Source organism: Protomyctophum bolini (genome assembly GCF_963924005.1).
Source record: "Protomyctophum bolini genome assembly, chromosome: 1".
Classification (NCBI taxonomy): Eukaryota; Metazoa; Chordata; class Actinopteri; order Myctophiformes; family Myctophidae; genus Protomyctophum; species Protomyctophum bolini.
This window is the reverse complement of record NC_137862.1, coordinates 3,247,797-3,271,211: the sequence shown is the minus strand read 5'-3', so window position 1 is coordinate 3,271,211 and position 23,415 is coordinate 3,247,797. Positions and strand designations below refer to the sequence as shown.

The following is a 23,415-nucleotide window of genomic DNA, read 5'->3' as shown; positions in this document are numbered from 1 at the left end:
GGACTTGGACTTTTGGAAGTTGAAATCAGTGTTGTCACCTGACCAATGTGGGGAGATGGATGCGTGTGGGTGCAGTTATGTGAGAGGGAGACAAGCAGAGGAAACTGACGTTTTGTGAAGTTAAGTTGAGTCGGCATTATATTGATGATTAAAGCACCACTGTACGGTCAGTCTCCTTTTCAGCAGGACACAATTAGTTGGCACAAAAATGGTAATTAACTCAGGGATTAATTTAACCGCTTGAGCTTGTAGGTCTTTTTAACATTACTTTTTTAAAATGTGTGATGATTTTATGATCATGCACAAATCATGGCCAGAGTGAAAGTGATGAACTCTAACAATATCTAACCATGACTATATTTATAAATGGATACATTTACACTGATGATTTGGTACATTGCTGTTTCAACAATGAGTTTGGATTTGTATTCGATGTCCAATGTGCTATACTGGGCAGTATTACAGATTGGTCATTTTATGGGCTAATCTCTCAGCATAAAACTATCACTGCTGTCATTATTACCATATGGAAATCACATGTGGTGTTTCATTTTCTTATTCCACCATCTATACAGTATGTGCCCGCAATTTCAGACCCACTGGATGAAGATATTGTAATAATGTGAAAATGGCATGAAATGAGCTTCATTTTATCAAATGACTGTCAAGATCTTTAAAACCCTGCAGCGTACTACTTACCTTGAACAAAGTAGTGACACATGCAATGAACCCAAAAGAGCATATCTGAATGCTCCTGCCAAACATGATCTGAGGCATATTCTCCAGTTGGAGTATTTACCGTAATCTAAATGACGCAAAAAAGTTCGCCCGTTTATTTTGTAGATACTGTACACATTTCAATAACTGGCAAGCAATGCACACGTGTGACATGTGAACAGTAATCAGTGACAGTGGAGAGCCTCATTTATTTTGCAATGGAGTTTCATATACTGTATATGCACATGCATTTAAATGAATATACATTTAGTTATATACATATTCCAATGTCAAATATTTCAGTCATTGTAACTTTTCAATCATTTTGAATGAACTAAATGTTCCGATGAAGCAATGAAACCACAGGCTTTAGTCTTTAGAACAGGTTTGGGTTGAGAATGAAAGTCCCAGTGCTCCACTGCAGGTTAATATCACATCATGCATTTTGAAGATATCATCTACATTGCTTCCACCTCACAGTCAGTTTGCAGTTTCTCACACATATCAACGAAATATAGACGAATTATATAATTACGTACATTTATATGTCAAAACAACATTCTTTCTCACAAACACATTGCAGTGCAGTTATTCATAGTTATTCATAGTTCAAAGTAGGCCTACTGAAAACAGCATGAAAATGAACAATGACAAAGTTAATGGGGAAATGGATTGGAATTAAATGACATTTGGTTGAACACCGGCCTTTTTAGTGGCAATCATTTTGAATGTTTATCTGATTATTATATCAAGTCAACTTTGGTTTTTAGATTGTATCTTTGCACGATGCAGAGTGTTTAACAGTGGTGTGAAGGAACTAAGTACATCACAATTTAAGTACTGTACTTAAGTAAGTAAGTTTGAGGTATTTCTGCTTTACTCGAGTAGCCTATACTTCCATTTTCCAATACTTTTATTTCTACTCCACTACATCTGAGTCAATTTGAAAACATTCGTTGCTATAGTTACTTTGTAGAGTTTGATTATTATCATAGAACATACAATAATAACCGATTCAGCCCTATAAATACATGTCAGCCATTTGAACATAGCCAATCGGATCTACAAGCTCACAATGTGTCACATCATGACACCTGAGTGAGCTATTAGATCTGCTATTTTCAAAAGATGTTTTATACATTTGAAAACTTGAAATGAGACATCCTGCACAATGAGTATACTTTTACTTTTGGTATACTTTACACGTACATTTCAATCTGAGAACCCATGGTCAAAAATAGAGGAAAAACAGCACCCTCTTGTCCTTGAATTTGACAGTCTGTCTCCAGAGACTTATAAGCACATTTTGATGCCAATACTTTTGTACTTTCACTCAATAATTTAACGTAAGTAAAGTTTTGTAAGTAAAAAAAAAAATGTAGTACTTTTTTCACCACGGGTGTTCAATACTTTAACTAAGGATATGCATTGCTTGCATGTGCATGTAAATGCGCTAAAAAATACACCTGAAAAACAATTGTTATGCCTGCCAAATACCTGTAGGATACAAATGTGTGTGTGTGTTGTGTGTATATATATATATATATCAAAAAGAAAAACCTTCTCCTGCACACTCCAGGGAACAGAGACGGACAACTTTACTGCATCAACTTATTTATTAGCACATTATAAATAATAATTATTATAATAATAATTATTTTATATATATATATATATATATATATATATATATATAATTATTTTACACACAAAATATACAGGTATATATATACACACACACACACACACACACACACACACACACACACACACACACACACACACACACACACACAAGTGATCTTTTCCCCCCTCTTCTATGTATCTTCTGGTCATGGATTGGCTCTCTCTCTGGGCCGTGCGCGGTGCCTGGCAGACAGACAGACAGACGTCCAGACAGACAGACAGGCAGGCAGGCAGCAGGGAGAGAGAGGGGTCGGATCGGAAGTACCGTAGTTTCTATATGCTAATCGCGGAGAGGAGTTGGGGGTTGTAGCTACATATTTACGTTCAGTGGGAGCCGCCCTTCATTCACCCACATGGTTACCAACTGCTCGTGTTCGCGCCACTTTCGTAATCCCTCCAGTAATTTTGCAAAAATATAGCGCTAGTCTTCGTTTAATACGAGATCGCCTCGGATTTTATTTTTCCCTTTTTATCCGTCGGTTGAAAAAAGTTTAGAGAACAGTTGGGTATATTTGTGTGTTTGTCGCCTGGTAGAGAGTCCATGGCCAGCCCCATGCAAGTGAGCGAAGATGGTGGATTTCACTGGGTGAGTGTCTACTGAGCGCATGTTTATCGGCAAAGGAAGTCGATTTGTTGTGATATTTCTCTATTGTGTTAATGTAGTAAATTGCATGCGTTTGATCCGTGTTCCGCTTCTCCGTCATCGTGTTTGTTGTTATCATCCCGTAAACAATTTGATCCTTAACATAAAACGATAAGATAGGCTGACGATAATAAAAAAGCGAGTGTAACGTGAGGCGCATGGCAGCCCCCTCTGGTCCGTCCACCATTGAAGCGAATGAGGGAGATTTGAAACGCTTCTTTCTCTCTCGCTCCGCCGCTCCGGTGAACTCCACTCGGAACAAACCCCCGGCCTGTAATTAATGGTCACGTTCGCGTGCATCCGATCGTGGGTAAATACGGGAGAAGTAAGTTGTTGTTGTGTTTTAAATCCGCTGCTGTACTTTCGAGTGCATTGGTGTGTGAGTTAAAGTGCCCCCCCCAGAACAAAGCAGCAGCACATGGGGCAGCTGTAGGCCGCGCGCTTCTTTAGCTGTTTGAGGCTAGTTAAGCACTTAAGTTATTATAATAACCGTCGTTGCATGTTAACGGTGCGAAAATGTCGTGTTTTCACGTGGTGGAAGGTGCGCGGACGCGTCTCGCGTCGACACCGTGATTGTGTTGATAACTCTTAGATTTTTGTCAAGCGAAAGAGGCTCGTGCGACGAAGTATAACAAATTAGCCCATTAGCTTAGCTAGCCCCCGATAACTTGTGGCTGTTATTCAGTGATGCTAACTGCTTTGGTAGAACGTAAAACACATGGTCGGTCCGGGTGTCGAGCTCACCCTTTTGGGGACGAATCAACCAGTACAATAAACTTAACAAGACAACTTCCACCGTGTTGGCCGCCGTGACCAAATGCACCTTTTGTCTTGCAGTAGTACTGTAGTTAGTTTGTTGTGGCTTTGGTTAACGTGAAATCGCTCCACAGCTCGGTGGCTAACAAACACGCTACCGTGTAAACGTGCTAGCCATCAAGCTATGTTGGCTAGCCTGTTAGCCCAACAAGTTAGCAAGCTCGTTGCCGCACTAGGAGGCAACATGCGCCGGGATCCCACCACACCATTGCCTTGGTTCAGGTTGACTAGTTTGGGTAGTGCTTATAACGAGAAAAGCGCTGGCCATTAAGACGTTTCCCCCTCACAAAGTTGATAATAATAATAGCTCGAATAGCTTTAGCTCAGTTAGCGAGCAGCCCGACCAGCGCAGCCTGCTGCTGCTGCTGAAACGCTCCCAACAAGAAGCCCCAGTGTTCATTACATGGATGATGACACCGCTGCGGATTCACAACACAGTTTGTGTGTAAGGCACATTACTCGTATGTTTATTTTATTTAACACGCAACACCCAATTCGAGTTTCAGTTGAGTGGTTTGTTTAATAGCGATTTATGCTAAAGGTTGGCGCACATCGAGGCGCCATGTTAAAAGACGATGGGGGAGGGGTGAACAACATTTCGGCCCAGTGTGCCGTTCTGCGCCTGCGCACTGGTGCTGCGGGGAACGCGGGCCACAAGCTGCGCAACTCATTCATGTTTTTTTCTTCTGAGTGACCTCGTGCTATTTGAATAATTAAACATTCTATTCGTTTTTACGTCGATTTAATTTCACATTTATATGATGATTTCATGTGCTTTAGTGAAAGTCTGACGTGTACAATATACTATTTACAAGAGAGCAACTAGTTGGAAAATAAATCATGTACAACTGAAATATGACTATTTCAAACGAAATACAGGTCACTTATGTACGTGTGTAATGCGTTTCTTTTTTTTTATTGGGTTGCAGGATACTCAAGACAGAAGAAGAAATCTGGACAAGACAACAACGGCATCATGGAATTCATAAAAGCTGTATTTGTTTTATTAAGAGTGTATCTTTCTCATGGTTGTTGTTGTTGTGACTGTTATGAATGTTATGGATGCTATAAGTCTTGGTATTGTCAAAGTGCTTACAGTGCAGGTAGTACTATGTCATAACCTACTGCAGTGAAGGCACTTCTAGCAATACCCCGACAATGATTTGCAGCTCTCTGGGACGTTCCGCCTTTCTCATTTGAAGTAACTGTCTTTGTGCTAAGGTGCATCTAGTGCAGATAGTGAAATAGACTAGCACCTACTGCCCTAAGTGCTCCTTCTGGCATAAGGGGCTGTGATATTCGCGACCTGATCAGAATTGGTACTAATTTGGCATAAATTCTTGCAGTTCTCTGCTAGTTTTGCATAGTTGCACTACAAGAATAGATGAGTTGTGCAAATCTATGCAAAACTGATGGTGGCCTGCTTGCTCTCCACCAGTAAGAGATTTTTTTTGGGGGGGGGATGGCTGGGTGTCCCATGTGCACCCCTGATTCTGTAGTTTTTAAAAATTATTCCATATTTCCCTGCATTTAAAACCATGATTCTTAGAATGTGCTCTACCTGGTGACGGCCTCAAGTTTCAGCAGTGCTAAAGTGCTTATAGTGCAGGTAGTGTTTTTCTCCCATCTACTGCAATGTAAGCACTTGAAGTACTTCTAACTAAGTGCACCTTTTTGTCTAGGTTGGTGGGCTAACCAACCAAAAAGAAGAAAACGAGTGAATAATGGCGAGTGGCCTCATTGTTCCCTGGTCAGTTTTGCTGGTTTGCAGTCCGCTTTATAACTGATGCTGTGCAAATCCATGCAAAACTGACTAAGGTAATGACTTTCTCACTCGAGGAGCTGTGGTGTGTATACAGTTTTGATTTGGAAAGATGTTTTATTTATATATATTTTTTGGAGTAGTACATACTTGTGAGTGGATATCTGATGCCTAGTGGTCCAAGTACATACTTGTGGGAGTGGATATCTGATGCCTAGTGGTCCCATCCTACACAGGTAGGGATGAGTAGCAATGCTGTGTACCAGGAGGTATTGCACTTGTCCCGGCCTGTGCAGGAGAGGGGAGATGAAGCTGCAACTTGAAAAAAAAAAGCTAAAACACGAGGTTTATACTTTGCTTTGTTGTGACAGTTGTTGCTGTTGATGTGTTGTTGTGAAATGTTGGAATTTCAATGTGAAACTACTTTAATCTTGGGAGTTTAAAAATTGTATTAAAATTTAAAACTACATTTTCTTCTGGAAGTGATCATTTATGAACCAGTTTGTGCATACATGGATGTTTTATATATGTATTTTATTATACAAATATATACAATACAATACTTTTTTTTTTTTTTTTTTAACTTGTGTATATTTTAAAATTACATTGGATGTGACTAAAGGTCTGAGAAATAACGTTGGATCCGGTGTCGCTGCATCCAGTGAAATGTTGCTGTATTGGAAGGACTACTAGATCTTCAAAATGTGACTTCTACTGCAGTGAAGACATTTCATTTCAGGCATAACTTCAGCAAAGTTGCTAGAAATTGATATTTTTTTCTGACTGATCTACCTTAGAAGTTGCTTTGATTATTGATGTTGTGTTCCCCGAGGAGAATTGGGTTGTTGCAGTCACAAAATGGACAAGGACAAACCGAAATTAAATGCAGGCCAGTGCAGTTTGATTGTCAATGTGAATGTGCACTGACACCGCATACTAAGAAACGGATCGTTTATACTACACGGATGCGCATGGCATTCGTTTGAAATACTGCATGTATCGGTCCCAGGATTACTTATCTGTGAAAAGAAGTACCCAGGCTTTTATTTTTGTTCGGGTTTGGCTGTAGTAACTAATGCATCGTTCAGTGGTACAAGTTGAATGTTTGGTAGCAAATTATTACATGTATAGGCAGACTGATCATTGATTTATTGAAATATGTATTAACAGTTTGCAGAATTGCAGTACAATTCAAGCACAACTCGATACAAAGACTTAACTGTGAGTGGAGGACCCAATAAAGCATTACACTTGTTTACAAAAGGGTCCACTCCACATCCAACTCGGACTCCTTACAAGTCGTAGGCCTAAGTATTTAAATTATATTAAATGTGGTTAATTTCGGTTACTTTATCCAAGACGTGTGAATTTGCTGTACAAACCTCTAAGCAAGAGTGGGCTACAAAATTAATAGATTAAAACTTTTAGATGAATTTGCTGTTCTGTGGCTATACATTACATTTGTAAGGGGAGTAAAACGGACCGTTTCTATTTCAAATGAAAGCTTTAACTGGGTATGTAGGCCTAGATACCACCACATGGCCACAAAATATATGGGGCATTTATTTGGGACAATTCTGTTTAGTTAGATTACGGCTTCAGTGTAGTAACTATGGGCCAAAGACATTCAATTTTGTCTCCTTCCATATTAAACATGCATTACAGCATAGTCTATGGTTATGCCTTGATGTATTGTAGCCATTTTATTATTTATTGATTATATTTTTCTGCTATACCCCCCCCCCCAAAAAAAAAACAAACAACACATGGAGTCTGGACACAGGGACCACAATGGAAATACGCCGTTTTTTTGTCTTGTGTTTTATCCTTTTGGCAAAAAAGGACACATTTGTCCGTGTATCGCATTTTCTGTCAATACAAATTATAAGCGTATGATGTGACACCTGAAGCGCGCACTCACTGATTCATCCACTAGATGGCGCTATGGTGCCGCAGGCCAAGGAGACGAGGGTATTATTCACTATTCCAAAAGCCCACAGGTATGGACTAGAACCGCCTCAGAGTCACAGCTGAGCTCGACTGGACCAATTTATTTGGAGAGCATGTCTGACGCCGCACGAACTTTTCATATGACTGAAATGCAGAGATAGCATACTGAAGAGTGAAGAATCTGGGATTCTTTCTTTAAACCACTACTAGCCTATATGGCGATCTGTGAAATCGGAAATATGGGACTCACCTGATGAGTAGCCTTACACGCTAAAGGAAATCATTATGGTTTGAAAGAGCTTCATCGTCTCAAAACCTATACACATTTTTTTTGTGTGTAAACCGGGATTTTTATAATGGGGTTGCAAGAGTTGAACTACATTTTGTTCCTGGCTTGTTGTTGTTGTTGCACCGGATTAAGTTTTGGAAACCCGACCAGCTGCGACGAAGTGCGCAAAGTTTTCCAGCTCAGGCAAATAGGACCGATTAAATTATTGCCTTTAAACCCAAAATCAGGTATGGTGGATTGAATTGCAAAAGTGCACCTTAGCGGCACACTCGATGTGTTCGGCTAGGCTACTGTGATTTTTGATCCTATATTTTCCTGCTGCTAGCGAGGAGTTTCTTTGAGTAGATTGAAGAGTTACCTCTTATCTGTATAATATAAATAACAATTTTGAAACCCATAGGGCTATAATTTATATAAACCTTATTTACAGACATTATAGGTCCAAAATACAACATATCCCCAATGCTTAATTCTGCCTTGCATTGCATAATTAAGTATTAGGGCTATGAACCAGAGCTAGAATTTGCTTTACTATATTTTAAATAGCTCACATTTTGAATATGCTGTAGCCTATACTCCTTTTTATGGAATGGAAATGGAAGTCTGAAAGTTTGCATTTCAAAGTTCGAACCTTTCATATGGCACTGAGCGACTGATTTAGCTTGAAGGTGGATGTTGTCTTTTTCTGTCTTCATCCAGTGTAGTCTCTACATGTTTTGATGAATTTAACAAGGTGGACCCTCCTGTAAACAAGTGTAATGCTTTATTGGGTCGTCCACTCACAGTTAACAGTCTTTGTATTGAGTTGTGCTAGTGGAAATCCCCTACTGTAATTCTGCAAACTGTTAATAAATATTTCAATCGATCAGTCAAATGTCATCACCATGTGCCAACATCCCTTCAAGGCTGCATATATGATTGACATTTCCATTCACCCATAACAGCTCAAATCAAATCTAACAGTGAACAGTCTAGAATCAGTATAAAGGCAAAAACTGTAGACCATCATATAGTTTCTACAGTTACACTGACAGACAGTTGATATCTACATGTGGTGGGTGAGTGAGTTGAGGTGAACAACTCTCTAGTGCTTTGGAAGCAGAGGATAAGTGGCTTGTACAGGAATAATCTTGTGTGAAATGAATCATTATTACACTTGCTGTTCATTCCACATAAAAATACACCACATAGGCTACTAATGCTTAAACCTTTTGTATTGAATGGGTGTTTTCTCATTCTGTAGTATTACTATTGTTTTTCCCCAGAGAAGGATGAGTGAAAAACAAGCTTTAATTGGCAAGTGTCCATTGCCAATGACGACTTTAAATAAAGTCTGGACTTTTTGGGAATATCTGGTTGATATGTGGTCGCCGGCTGCTGTCTAGCCTCTTCTCTTGGAAAGAAAAAGCCATGCTGTAAAATATGCTGACTGCCAAACACAAGCCACTCCATTTTTACTTCATCACCCTTCCTCCGGCTGCTGTGGGGAAACATAACTGACGGACTGAAAAGCCTCAAATGCCTCTAAAACCTCTAAATATCCCCTTGCACAGTCAGGCCATCATCATCACTCCGTCTCCCGTCCCAACATTCTCTACACGAAGTTACTTCATGTCTGGTGTCTGGGATTTAAATCTGGACGCTGTTACTTGTGGCGGTTTCCAAGTTGTTGGAAAGGTGCTAGTCAGTGGGATCTCATTGTTTCAGATATTCTGTTGTATTCTTATTTCTTCCCACTTTAGTTTAGACAGTTTTTGGTTTAGACTATAGTCATTGGTTAGACCAGTCATTAGTACGTCCTACAACTACAACCTATCTCAAACCCTCTCCCTAAACCTAACCTCCCACGGGGCAGCACACCTAAACCTAACCGTAACCCATGTCTAACCAATGACTAGTCTAAACTAAGTATGCACCCCCAAGGTATGGCCTCCAGTGCAAACACAGGATATGAACCTGTGTCTTCTAGACTAGTCTAGTCTATAGGCAGTTCCTCTGCAACTGTACTACCCTGCTCTGGTGTTTACAGGCTGCCTTCCACTGGTTGTGACCTAAGAATCGCACTTGTGGCATGCGTGCGTGTGTATGTGTGTGTGCATGCTTGTGTCAAGCCCTGCTTGTGTCAAGGCCTGTGTGTGTTTTTAGGCTGCTCAACAGTAACAGTTTAGTTCACTGGGGCAGCAGTGGCCGAACGGTTTGCGGAGCGGTCTTGATACCGGAAGGTCGCTAGTTCGTATCCCTGAAGTGCCCTTTATGGACAAGGCATTGAACCCCTACCATGAAATGTTCTATGAGCAGGGCCTGGCTGTAAACAAGTTCTTGAGCTTAGTCCAGTTACCCTATGGTAAACATAGTATCTTTCCTTTCCTTACCCAGCGGTATTGCAGCTGTTCATACTCCAAACATACATAGATCCCTCTTTCCCTCTTTCTGCTTAAATCATAGTAGTTGTTTACTTATGTTTAAGGCCCTAAAACATGTCAAGAACTAGGCCTACTATATGATCACCCTAAACTTTAGGGTGACCATCTTAAAATGCAACAATCTCCAACAGAGAGAGAGAGAGACCCAGTTTTCTGCCACTAGACTGAACACGTTACTCCAAAATGCCCTGAATCCTCTTGATTTCATTGTGCCAGAAAAGCTGCAACGCAAACCCCACAGGCAGCGCATCATTACCCAACCTCCACGTGTTTGACCGTGGAGGTTTTATTGGTATGGGTGATATTTCCTATGAACACGCATCAACCTGGTCTTTTTTTTTGTAAATATAGCACCGATCATCACAATCATCTGTCCACAGAAGGATTTAGCTGTCTGTCGTTCTGTTGGTCTTTGTAGCAACAGGGGTTTCCTGTGCTGTCAATCATAACGGCGTAAGCCTTGATTCAATATGAGGTGAAAGGTGTGTGATAAAATCCTCTATCATTTTGAAAGCTATATATGGAGCTTGCTATTCGTTAACCCATTTTTCTGCAAAATGACAGTTTTCTGAAAAACCCATGTTTCTATATGTCAGTGGTGCTCATTATTTCATCTCAAGGACCCCCAGAATTATATGTATTTGGCCGCCGACCCCCATCTGAAAATATGTTGTTGCAGGGACCCCCCCCCCCAGAAGCAAAGATTTGAGTTAAGAACTCGCTCTGTAACGATATATATATATATATTCAAAGATTTCAATGACATTTTCACGATTTTTCCAAAATAGTAGACGTACAAGTTTGTAGATCTGCTATTTTTCAATATCTAAAGCATAACATAATGCTTAAAACACCAAAAGGGGTTCTCGCCCCAAATAAACCAGCTGTCAATAGGGTCTTAAATTCGTAGTTTTTTTTACCGTGTCTTAGCAGGTTTACTTCACATGCAAATAAATGTTACTGAACTGATGATGAAGCTGGAATGCTTGTTGTAGTATTAACATAAACAAAACTTTTGTTTCCTTCACCAATGGTTGGGCACTACTAATAATGTTGGACCACTGAGTCAGAACGACCCTGAGGCAAATAATTATAATAAACCGCATCCTGTTTAGGTGAAAACACAACAGCTAGGCCATATGTAGGCCTACTAGTCTGTCACCATGAGAGAAAACGGTCTTTGATATTGACATGGGAACAGTATCTGGGGAGAGTTTAGGTTAAAAAAAAGCAAGACCTGTGTTGCTTTCATGTTTCCTTATCTAGAAGAGTTGGAATTCCTCAACATGTGCCATCACCAGCTCCGTTCTCATTGAACCTCGCGTAGAGCTGATAATGTCTTTGGCAGCAGTTCTTTACACTTTGCCTCAGCATGTCTTGAGGAGGAGTATTTTCAAACTTTTTGCATCCCCCTTTTAAGATGTTTTGATCGTCCCCTATGTGTGCAGATTGCTTACATTTCTGTGCAGTGCAAAAAAATCCGAAACATCACTTTGGTGAGGCGATAACGTTTTGGTTTTGATATCCTCTCAAATCTGTCTGTTTTTAGAGTTTCAGCACCTGCACGACTTGTTCAGACTTGTGCAATACTAAAAGCTTATGGGTATACCCAGTCCACTGCAGTCCCAGTTTCAGTTAGTTTATATTTATATTTTATTTTATTTCCAATGTCACCGCTCTACAGAGTATACATTGTGCATAACTTTGTATAGAGCACATTCAGCAATGGGAAATACATAGACACATATTCTCTGTCTCTGCCATACAATGAAATCATCATTGTTCATTTAATTCCAGATAGACCCATAAGGACCCTAAGGGTCCATTTGGTGCACTTTGTACACGGATAAATTAATGGGCTTCTACTGTTCAAAAATCCCAAAGCTATTCAATCAAAATATTCTATTCTATGCATGACTCAATGGATTTGATTACCAATACAGACATTTACTCCATTTTGATGAATTGATCAAGGTGGACCCTCTTGTAAACGAGTGTAATGCTTAATTGGGTCGTCCACTCACAGTTAACAGTCTTTGTATTGAGTTTGTGCTTGAATTATACTGTAATTCTGCAAACTGTTAATAAATATTTCAATCTCCTTTTGCAGCCTATTTAAACGGCCATGATGTTAATTGTTAATGTCAATTTGAACGTTCAACATTTATAATCAATATGTTTTCCCATATAGTTTATCAGACACATTCTTTGCCAAATTTGTTTTATATATATATTTTATATAATAACAGCTGGAACTTGCCATATACTGTGTCAATCTCATAACATGAGTGATTCTACCTTTCAGGGTCAGACCTGCAGGTGTGCATGTCCAAGAACCTGACCTGCTGCACTAAGAAGATGGAGGAGAGGTACCAGGTGGCCGCCAGACGAGACCTGCAGAACGTTCTGCAGACCTCCAGCTCCAGCCTCAAGTTCCTCATCTCGCGCAACGTGGCTGCGTTCCAAGGTGAGGATTTATCTGTGTGTGTGTGTGTTTGCTCACCACCGTTATGTGTTTGTAGAGCACGGCTGTTTATCAACATAATTGCATGTGTCCAGATGCTGTGTATAGGTGTTTTGTATGTATGTCTGTCTGCCATCATTGTTGGTGTAGTCAGAGTCATTGGCCAGTCAGCTTGTGCGCGTGTGTGGTTATGTATGCACACTTGCGTGTGCACATGTGTGTGGTTATGTATGCACACTTGCGCGCACACGTGTGTGTGTGTGCAGTGAGGCTACACTTCAGCACAGACAGAGCGGGTCTGTCTTCCTTCCAGGTCTGCCACTAACGCTGATCATGAGATTAGATTGGCAATACCCAAATATGTCCTCCCTAACCGTGTGTTTTTGTGTGTAAAAAAAAAAAGAATATATATATATATATATATATATATATATATATATATATATATATATATATATATATTTAACAGATATGGACACGTGGATAGAAGATAAGCAAACTGTGTAAATTATCAATGTCTTATTTCAAATGCTTACAAAGTAATTATCCTGTCCACATGCAAACATCTTTGTAAAAGTCTATACGCCTCTACCTCTAGGCTCATATGCCAGAGAGTACTGAGCCTTGTTGCTCTGTGTTGTTTACCTACTTTAGATTTCTATAATTTCTCTTAACTATAGTAATCTCAGATGATCATCATCATCATCATCATCATCATGATGATCAGTGTGATGCATCCTACGTATTTGGTGTGCTTCGTTTGGGTTAAGCTGTACACTGGCCTGCACGCCAAAGTGGTCATCAGCCCCCAAATTCCTTATGGTCTTAACCTCATTCCCTTTTTTCAGTCCTCTCTCTCCATCCCTTCAGCTCTTTAGCAATGAGTGACAGTAGCGTTTGCAGGCAAAAACATGCCCCTGTCTGTGTGTGTGCTCTCTCTCTCTCCCTGCCTTCTGTAGCTTTAGCTCACCCAGTCAGGCCCGAGAGGCGAGAGCTGTCATATGATATCTGGAAATGGGTGGGCTTTGAATACAGAGGTTATGACTGCGTACGGTCTGAGACATATCATTAAACCAATTCACTTTAACGATCTCTCTCGGTTTAAAGATATAGTGTTATCCTCCAGACCTCCACCTACTGAACTCTGAGGATTTTGTAGGAGAGTTTGTGTACGAATGCAGTGTTTTTTCACTCAGGCTTTTCCTGGGGAATAATAGCCCTGTCTTTGCTCTCTGGTGTTTTCATGTGTCCACTGGAAGTTGAATTCTTAGTCAGTCTTTGGTTTGAGTTTATAGAGCCTGTTGTCTCTCATTGCACTCATTCTTCTAACAGCCAAAACTGAGTGGTTGAGTTTGTGTATGCTGGGGTACCTACCTATAGTACAAAGGGGGATTTCATTTCATTTCTGCTCATGGAAATGCATAGCAATTCACATTCAAAACGACTCAATGAACACATTCCATGACCAAAAAGGAGCGTGAAGAAGATTCTTCCTGCCCCTTACTCAAGCTAAATAAACAATACATTAATGGTCAGTCCTTCATTGACAGACCATTAAGGTCTCCACACACCGAGCGCGAATTCTGATTTTTAAGCGGCGTTTCTCCATCGGGGTTTTCCCCGGAAAAAACGCGGCCGGTGTGCAACCACCTTTATGGTCTGTCAGTTTGAAGGACATGTTTAACCATATTAACCCTGTTGTATTTTGGGGCAATGCATAAATCTACAAACTCAACGCAATGTGTTGTGAGTTTGTAGATCCACTATTTGTGTATAATAGTATATAATAGGCAGCGCTTACGTTGGTTAACCCATTCTGACCTGAGATCAGATTCATAACGAGGTTTCCACTGGACACACACTGGTCTGATTAACCCATTCTGACCTGAGATCAGATTCTAAAAAATGTCAGTCGTTCTTCGATTTTTCAAAAATAGCAGACCTACAAGCTCGTAGCGCGCCACTCGGTGGCGCGCTATGAGCTTGTAGATCTGCTATTTTTCAATGGCTAAAGCATAACATGATGCTGACACCAAAACGGGTTCCCGGTCAGAATGGGTTAACAATAACCACCAATATACAGTATCGGTAGTTATACTGTCTTTTCCATAAAAGCCTAAACAATAAACATGCATCATAAAATCTAATTGGTTTTTATAGGAATGGGTTGCTGTTTGAAAATACTGCAAATAGAAAACAAAACAGTCATTTAGTTTCACCACTGGATTGGCAGTTCAGCATTCTTGTCAAACCAAACGGAATTCCTTGTCAGCAACGACTGCTGTTTTGTTAGTGAACAAACATATATGGACGTATATTCCTTCACCATCTATCTATGTGTTACAGTTATACTGGCACTCTCAAGCCCTGGCAGTAGCAATCGTGGGTCAATACAGTACTTAGATAAGATATACAAAATAAATTGTTTATGTTATTGTTTGTGTGTGTGTGTGTGTGTGTGTGTGTGTGTGTGTGTGTGTGTGTGTGTGTGTGTGTGTGTGTGTGTGTGTGTGTGTGTGTGCACGCGCACGCCTACGTTAAAGTTGTCAGTAGCTCCTGACTGCTGCACGAGAACTGACCATATCTACACATCTATTACAAAATCCATGGCCAGAAAAGAAAGTTACACTAACTGTGCGGGGGAAAAAGTTAACTTGACAGACACAGACTCCTCCTCATGCTGTTTTACAGAATATAAAGCGTGGGTTTCCCGGACCATCCTTTGAATTAGAGTGGGCGACGTTGCAAAGGAACACTGTTCAGTGTTCATAGCTTCAAGCCATTAGTATTGTGTCTGACGATGTAGACACGTTCTCAGTCGTCATGCCAATTGATTCACAATTTTCAATTTACAATGTAGGCAATTAGCAGACGCTCTTGATCCAGAGCGACTTACATTTAAGCAAAAACAAAAGCATGTCATACCTCACATAATATATAAAAAGTATCGTGAATCATGTATAAACTAAGAACGTAACAGTGGAGTATCTATGTCAACTATACACACTATACTATATTATATATTATACAATTATACATGTGTACTATAAAGTGCTATGACTACATGAAATGCAATTCTATAGTGCTGTCTACGTAACCAGCTATAAGTCTGTCTAGCTTGTTACATAGACGGCACTATAGAATTCACATAACAGTGATTCCTGGGTGGTGTTTGACTCCGGCCTCTGCAGGGTTTCTGGATGGCACCGTTCGGTTGCTATGGATGAAAGGCAAACCCCTGAGAGGGAGAGAAAAAGAACTCCCCTGGACACCCACTCAGCAGGCCACATATTTGAGCGTTGTGTGGACAATGTGCAGGAACCTTTAACCCATTTTGACCTGGGAACGATCCTGCAAGTGTCTTCTAAATCCTGACTGTTTTCTTGAAAAAGCTGTGTTTTTCTATGTCAGTCGTTCTCAAACACTGTCATGTCACTTTTCACGATTCTTCAAAAATAGCAGACCTACAAGCTCGTAGATGATGAGCTTGTAGATCTGCTATTTTTCAATAGCTAAAGCATTACATAATGCTAACACCAAAAGGGGTTCCTGCCCAGAATGGATTAAAAGACACATGAAAGACAAATACTATCTGGGGACACAGACACATGCTGCTGACTGACTAAGAAAGATAGGGGGAAAAAAAGGTTATATATGCTCAAAAGCTTGAAAGGGCATCGACTGCTTGACAGTATCCCACCAGTATCTTTATTATTCAACTTCTTTTTAATCACCACAGCTACATATCACCAGATAATGTCTCGGCTGTGAAATGACTTTGATGGTTGTCAAGTTCATTTGAGGACAATATATTGAAAATGCTGTGGCACAGCGCTCGGAAATGCAAAAAAATGTGAGCAGCCACTGTTGTCTTTTTATATATTGTGTGTGTGTGTGTGTGTGTGTGTGTGTGTGTGTGTGTGTGTGTCCTTTTACATTATAGGAGATAGGAATTCATGGTACTGCTTTTCATTGTCACCAGCAGATGAGCATTAACTGTGAGAGTTGTGTAAACCCCCCCTTGGTGAACCACTTTGAGGAGCATTAATTATAGACTAACCTAATATCTCTACTAGTGTCTGAGGCTGTTATCTGTCTGTATATATCTGTGTTCTCCCTTCCACCCTGCTCCCTTCTCTCCGTTTCCCCATCGCTCTCTTCTCTTCTCTCTGCCCGGGTGGGTGTAGTGCTGAATCACTGTCTCCCAGCTGCATCAAATAAAGACGCCTTAATTGAAGGCCTTGCACATAACAAATGGGCACATTAGCCTTCCCCCTTTTAACTCCTACTTCTCCTCCATCCTCCCTCCGTGGTTGTAAATGCACAGCCATACTGTATGTACTGTCTCTCTGTTGTTTCTCAAATTAGAGTGCAGGCTGTCAATCGCTTGCAGACTACCAGTAAATGAGATGTTTTTGTCTCCCCCCCCCCCCCCCCCCCCACCCCTCTCCCTCTTTCCTCTACCCTACTGTAGTGCGTGTGTGACAAATAAATAGAAACTAAACTGCCTCCCCCTGGCCAGCCGGGGCGCCTGATGGAGGGGAAAGGAACTGGTTGGAATAACGTGTTCCTGCCACGTGCTATACGTCCAACCAGGGAAACTCCCCCCTGTCAGGTGTAAAGGAGCAACTTGGACACTCAGGCATGAAGGAAGCATGAGTTCAAGTCCGTTGCTCTCCCCTTGTCCCCCATATATGGGGACTAGGTTGGTCTCCCCTTGTCCCCCATATATGGGGACTAGGTTGGTCTCCCCTTGTCCCCCATATATGGGGACTAGGTTGGTCTCCCCTTGTCCCCCATATATGGGGACTAGGTTGGTGGAGGGTGTGTAGAGCCCAGGATCACATTAGATGATTGACACAGGGGTGAAAAATGGGTTACAAAATCGTGGGATAAAAAAAATAATATATAGAATAAATAGAAACTTTTCTTTCTTTCTTTCAACAACAACAACAACCTGAAAAATAACTCATGTGCCCGACACGACAGCAGCCACAATGTTTTGTGGCTGCACCGGCTGGCTCTCTTCCATGGGAATTAGTGGAAAGGAAACCTCCGGATGCCTTAATTCTCTTCTATCACACCACTAGAGAAGACAAATAACCATCCGTTAATTCAGCATCGCTGAGCCCTGCCTAGATGCAGGGAAGACGCATTAAATACACAAACTGTGTTTCTTTTATGTCGTCACTTGGAACAGCCGTAACAATTCTTTTGTACTTTGGTCTTAACCCATTTTGGGCGGGAACCCCTTTTGGTGTTTTAACTAAGCATTAATGTTATACTTTAGCTATTGAAAAATAGCAGATCTACAAGCTCGTAGCGCGCCACCGAGTGGCGCGCTACGAGCTTGTAGGTCTGCTATTTTTGAAGAGTCGTGAAAAGTGACATGAAAGTGTTTGAGAACGACTGACATGGAAAGACATTTTTTAGAATCTGATCTCGGGTCAGAACGGGTTAAGATCTGGGAGAGTGCTTTTTGCCAGGCATGTGTGTCCCTCCGTGCTTCCCATACATATGATTCCGCACTGAGTTCCTCCTCATAATGGAGGGACAGAAGCGTCTTCTTGACTAATTGCTTAGGCTTTGTTGTAGAATCTGAATGGTTGCAGAGTACAATGCCATGTGGGTGGTTCCCCGCCTCTGCCAGTCTGCGTTCTGTCTTTCGGTCTCTCATTCTCTCTTAAATGTTATTCTCTCTCTCGCTCTCTCGCTCTCTCGCTCTCTCGCTCTCTCCCTCTCTCTCTCTCTCTCTCTCTCTCTCTCTCTCTCTCTCTCTCTCTCTCAAAATTCAATTCAACAGGCTTTATTGGCATGACGTTTTACAAGTGTTGCCAAATCACAGATATGACAAACGAAAACATAATATCAATGACATGAAAAAATAATCTAAAATAAAGCAGGTGGTGCAGAAAATAAAACATGGCATACCGTATGCGTGTCCTACTGGTTGTCCCTTTTCTTGTGACAGGAATTGACATATTTTGCAGCCAAATTTGCACATCTCTCTCTCTCTCTCTCTCTCTCTCTCTCTCTACCAGGCTACTTGAGCAAGGCACTGAACTGAACCCACAACTGCTCCATATTGGACCTGCTCAGTGATGTTTGTGTGTACTGCTGCCTAACATGATTGTCACTGTTAGAGGGTCCTTTAATAAATGTTGGGTAAACAATAGTGTATATTAGTCTTATCCTTAACACATACTCTTTGGATAAAAAGATAAATAGTTACAGATATGATAGCATATTCATATACAGAGTTAAGGGTTGAATAATAGAAGAAGCACACGGCATTTTGCTTTGAGCAAGACATTGTATTGAGGGGACAGGAAAGAACTTTAGTTGGAGTTTGATTTGGTGTTTTTAGTCAGTCTGTCATTCGTCTACCCAATTTTAGACTTTAGGGCAGTTTCTATGTAGCCAAATGTGTTAAAACAATGGATGGAAATACAAAGAAAGTAAATTGTGTGTGGTAGTTGTTGTGGTGGAGGCACTGTACAGTACAGTACAGTACAGTACAGTACAGTACAGTATGTGTAAGGTACTCCTGTATTTATTAAGTCAGTGGTTGATTCAAGTTCAGTTCTTGTCACGACAGCCTCCATTATGGAAAGCTCATTTTGTGTCTCTTAGTCCTTAACCCATTCTGACCTGAGATCAGATTCACACAAGGTTTCCACTGGACACACACTGGTCTGATTAACACATTCTGACCTGAGATCAGATTCTAAAAATGTCAGTCATTCTTCGATTTTTCAAAAATAGCAGACCTACAAGCTCATAGCGCGCCACTCGGTGGCGCGCTATGAGCTTGTAGATCTGCTATTTTTCAATAGCTAAAGCATAACATGATGCCAACACGAAAATGGGTTCCCGTTCAGAATGGGTTAACTACCCTTATAGTATAAGGATATATCCGTCTTAGTGTATTCCTTATAATCTTGGTATTCTCACAGTGTTGTTGGGAATGATCATTTCTCTGTGAAATGCTTTTGGATGGTAAATTTGCAATGTTTGTGAAAATAATTATATTTAGTATTGTGTTGTGTTTTGGCCATGCACCCCCTGTTACCTCCTGCCCTGTAGCTGACGCACCCCCCAACATGGAGATATACATTTCATAAGCTACTGTATATAAAGACATACATTTCCTATTTATCCAAATATATGCACATATATGAACCTGAATATGGCATTTATATGCAGCACAGGCTATATGCGGCATACACTTTCCATATATTGGCTATATGTTAATATATTTAATAAAATCATAGCACCAGCATTAGCCTTTTCATGTTGCGCACCACAAGGGGTGCCAAGCGCCACAGTTTGGGAACCACTGTGTTAGATCATTTGCAGGTTTTAGGTTGACTCAATAGTTTAAAAAAAAATACATCTATGCATGTTGTACAATTCATGAATTCTATGGGCAAGTAACCCTACCCTGCTTTCTGATTTCACAGGTCAAATTGTTGTGTGATTTCTCCAATGGATCTCGCTGTATTTACATATTCACTAGTGTGTCTATGTCTAGTGAAGTCTGTATGCCTAGCTTGTTTTAGGACTAGGAGAAGCTCCGATTTCTCTCTTATTCCGTCATAGCAGATCTATAAGTGTTGCATCTGAGACGCATTGTTGTTTTGCAGAAAATACATAATGGCTTAAACGTTTTTATTTCATGGCGAATATTTGGTCTCAACTAGGCTGAAGCACTGACAAAACTTGCGCCTTTCTTCGTCCTTTTTTTCTTCAAACTTGACTACGGTAGCGGTGGTCTCAAAAACATAAGGGAGACTTTGACAGGAAAAGACTCGCTCACCGTATAGAAAAATAAGTAAAACTTCTAGACTGAGACTTATTTTATTTTATTTTAAGATGCTGTGCTCATGGTGCTCTGTGCTCTGGTGCAATTAAAAAGCAAACGTTTCGGTCCTCAGACCTTCGTCAGTGCTATGGTCTCAACTAGGCTTGAATATAAACAGGAGTTGTAGATGGTATACATTTTGAACAAAGACAGATAATGAGACGTGACAACCTAAAATAGTCCTGCATCACTGACTGACCCACTAGGGTTCTCTTCCAGTAACGTTTCTATATTGGTCACAAATGGGCTACTTGTCTCAGTGAGGGGAAGTTTCTTGCCTTTTATGGGACTCTGCTTTTACATACATGGTTTAACCCATTCTGACCTGAGATCAGATTCATACGAGGTTTCCACTAGGACACACACTGGTCTGATTAATCCATTCTGACCTGAGATCAGATTCTAGAAAAATGTCAGTCGTTCTTCGATTTTTCAAAAATAGCAGACCTACAAGCTCGTAGCGCGCCACTCGGTGGCGCGCTATGAGCTTGTAGATCTGCTATTTTTCAATAGCTAAAGCATAACATGATGCTGACACCAAAATGGGTTCCCGTTCAGAATGGTTTAAGCAATATTTAGGGATGCTCGGTTAATCTGTAGCATGATCGGAATTGGCCATATCGGCCATAACAATGCCGTATCGGAATGGTCTCAAAATAATACAGATTATTGAATTGGTTTACACCAGCAAAAAATAAATAAAATTAAAGAAAGAAATCTGCATTTAATGCGTGTACTCATCTCATTCAGTATAGTAACAAACAGACACTTATGCCGTTTGTTTATTGATTGATTGAAATCTTTATTAACAGGCTTTGGGCCAATAGGGCCCTATAGGCTTGTTTCCATTGTGGTCCTCTGTATAATATCGGAAACCGGTCAGAATCGGTATCGGCAGATATGAAACTGCAAATAACCGGAGATCGGATACCGGTCATAATTTCATAATCGTGCTAGAAGCAGCACTCCTAGGAAAGCAGGTCTTTTACATTCTAGTTCCCCTCGTTTATGACTGAGTGGTGCAACCACTCCTATAGACGGCTATGTGTGTCGCCGGCTGGCTGGCTGTGTCCCGTCCCTGGGTCTGAGCACGGAAATAGCATATTTCCACCACCCAAGCGTTTTGGACGGCGGAACCGGCCCGGCCCCCTGGGCACGTTGCTGGCGGTCTGGATGTTTTCCGGGGACCCCAGGGGACCCCCACACAGAGTTTCACTTGTTGTCATAACAATACCCAGTTCTACACAGCATTAATGACATGGATTAAATGATTTATCCTAATGTATTTCTTTGTGCCTAGAAAGCATAACATTTTCATGCCACTATTTTGGAAATATTTTTGCTTATTCATTTGTTCATAAACCTCTGGACGGTTAGCCTATGCATTTTTTTCCCCAGCAATGATTTATATCAGGAACAGATTATACGCATACGCTTTCTACAACACCATAAAGCTGACTTGCGATGATATACTGCGTGTCTTAAATGTGAGAACATTAACAAGGTGTTGTATTATATCAGCTCAGTGTTCTGTTCTGTGGCTCCTGTGGTGTTTCACCTCTAGTGGTGATGACCCCCTCTGGGAGAATAAATCCATCTTAGCTTTTGTTGGAGAGGGAGAGAGTGGTGCCAGCGATGGTGTTAGAGAGGGAGAGAGAGAGTGGTGCCAGCGATGGTGTTGGAGAGGGACAGAGTGGTGCCAGCGATGGTGGCAGGGATGAAGAGATAAGAAAGCGTTTTGCGAGATCAAATTGCTGAAGTCAGTGGATATGTTGTCATCTTTTTGATTTGAATGAGTTCAACCCATTCCGCTTCTTAATAGGGATAAAGCTCTTGACACAACGGTTAATAATGATTCTAAAAAATTGTACTGTCAGGCCTGCGTTGACTGTTATAGTACCACAGATATAAGTGTAAACATGACATATTTTCAGTAACGACTTGATTGTTTATTGTTATATTTCATAGTGTTTCATTTCATGGCCTGATCCACAGTGGTAGTGAAATCTAACCTGCTCTCTGTTTTTTTTTGTGTGAGATGCAGAAATGCAGACCTTTCATTTAGTCAACACTCTTTGTCCATCAGGTCTACAGCCGTGCCTCCTTTGTTGTCACTTCTTACAAGAGGAGGGTGCGCGTGTGTGCGTGTGTGTGTGCGTGTGTGTGTGTGCGTGTGCGTGTGTGTGCGTGCGTGCATGCGTGTGTGCGTGCGTCAGAGAGAGAGAGAGAGAGCGACTGCCCACCAGCTTGGGCCTCCTCGAGATTCCCACAGAAATGGGCTTGGCTTTGTGATTCAAGTCCGGACAGTTTATCCAAGGGAGAGGACAGAGAGAGAGCAAAAAAGGAAGGAGCGAAAGAATGAGAGAATGATGGAGAGAAAGTTGGTCGGTTGCCAGACTCTCTATTGAAAGTCTTTCCACAGCGTTTGAAGTCAGAGGATGAGGATTTAGACGAGTGAAGCTTGGATTATTCAGAGTCAATACCCTGAAACAATCCGGCCTTTTGGGCAGCCGCCGCCGCTGCAGTGAAACAATGTCTCCGTTGGTCTGACCACAACAATTCTGTTTTTCCTCCTGCCAACAGCCACTGTATTAGACGTACTGGCTGTAGCTTTAGCACTTTCTAATCCTGGGACCTTTTCTCTGGAGCTAATTACATGTAGTGTATGTGGTCATGCTTGCCCTTAACAAAGCTTTGTGGAGGGTGGATGCATTGACTTGTTTTGCTTACTTATATTGTAGTTTTTTAATAAAAACAGACACACACACACACACACACACACACACACACACACACACACA

The 23,415-nt window shown here is 41.0% G+C and overlaps 1 protein-coding gene across 3 annotated transcripts in view; it reads left to right on the top strand.

Moving 5' to 3' along the window:
• The first annotated feature begins 7,659 nt into the window (after positions 1–7,659).
• The window catches only part of gpc5a (glypican 5a), a 180,963-nt gene continuing 165,207 nt past the window's right edge, over positions 7,660–23,415 (top strand). For all 3 annotated transcript variants that reach the window (XM_080777317.1, XM_080777316.1, XM_080777318.1), the window contains exons 1-2: positions 7,660–8,090; positions 12,592–12,753. In XM_080777317.1, coding sequence (XP_080633443.1) covers positions 7,931–8,090; positions 12,592–12,753 — 322 coding nt within the window. In that variant the 5' untranslated portion in view covers positions 7,660–7,930. The remainder of the gene's footprint in view (positions 8,091–12,591; positions 12,754–23,415) is intronic.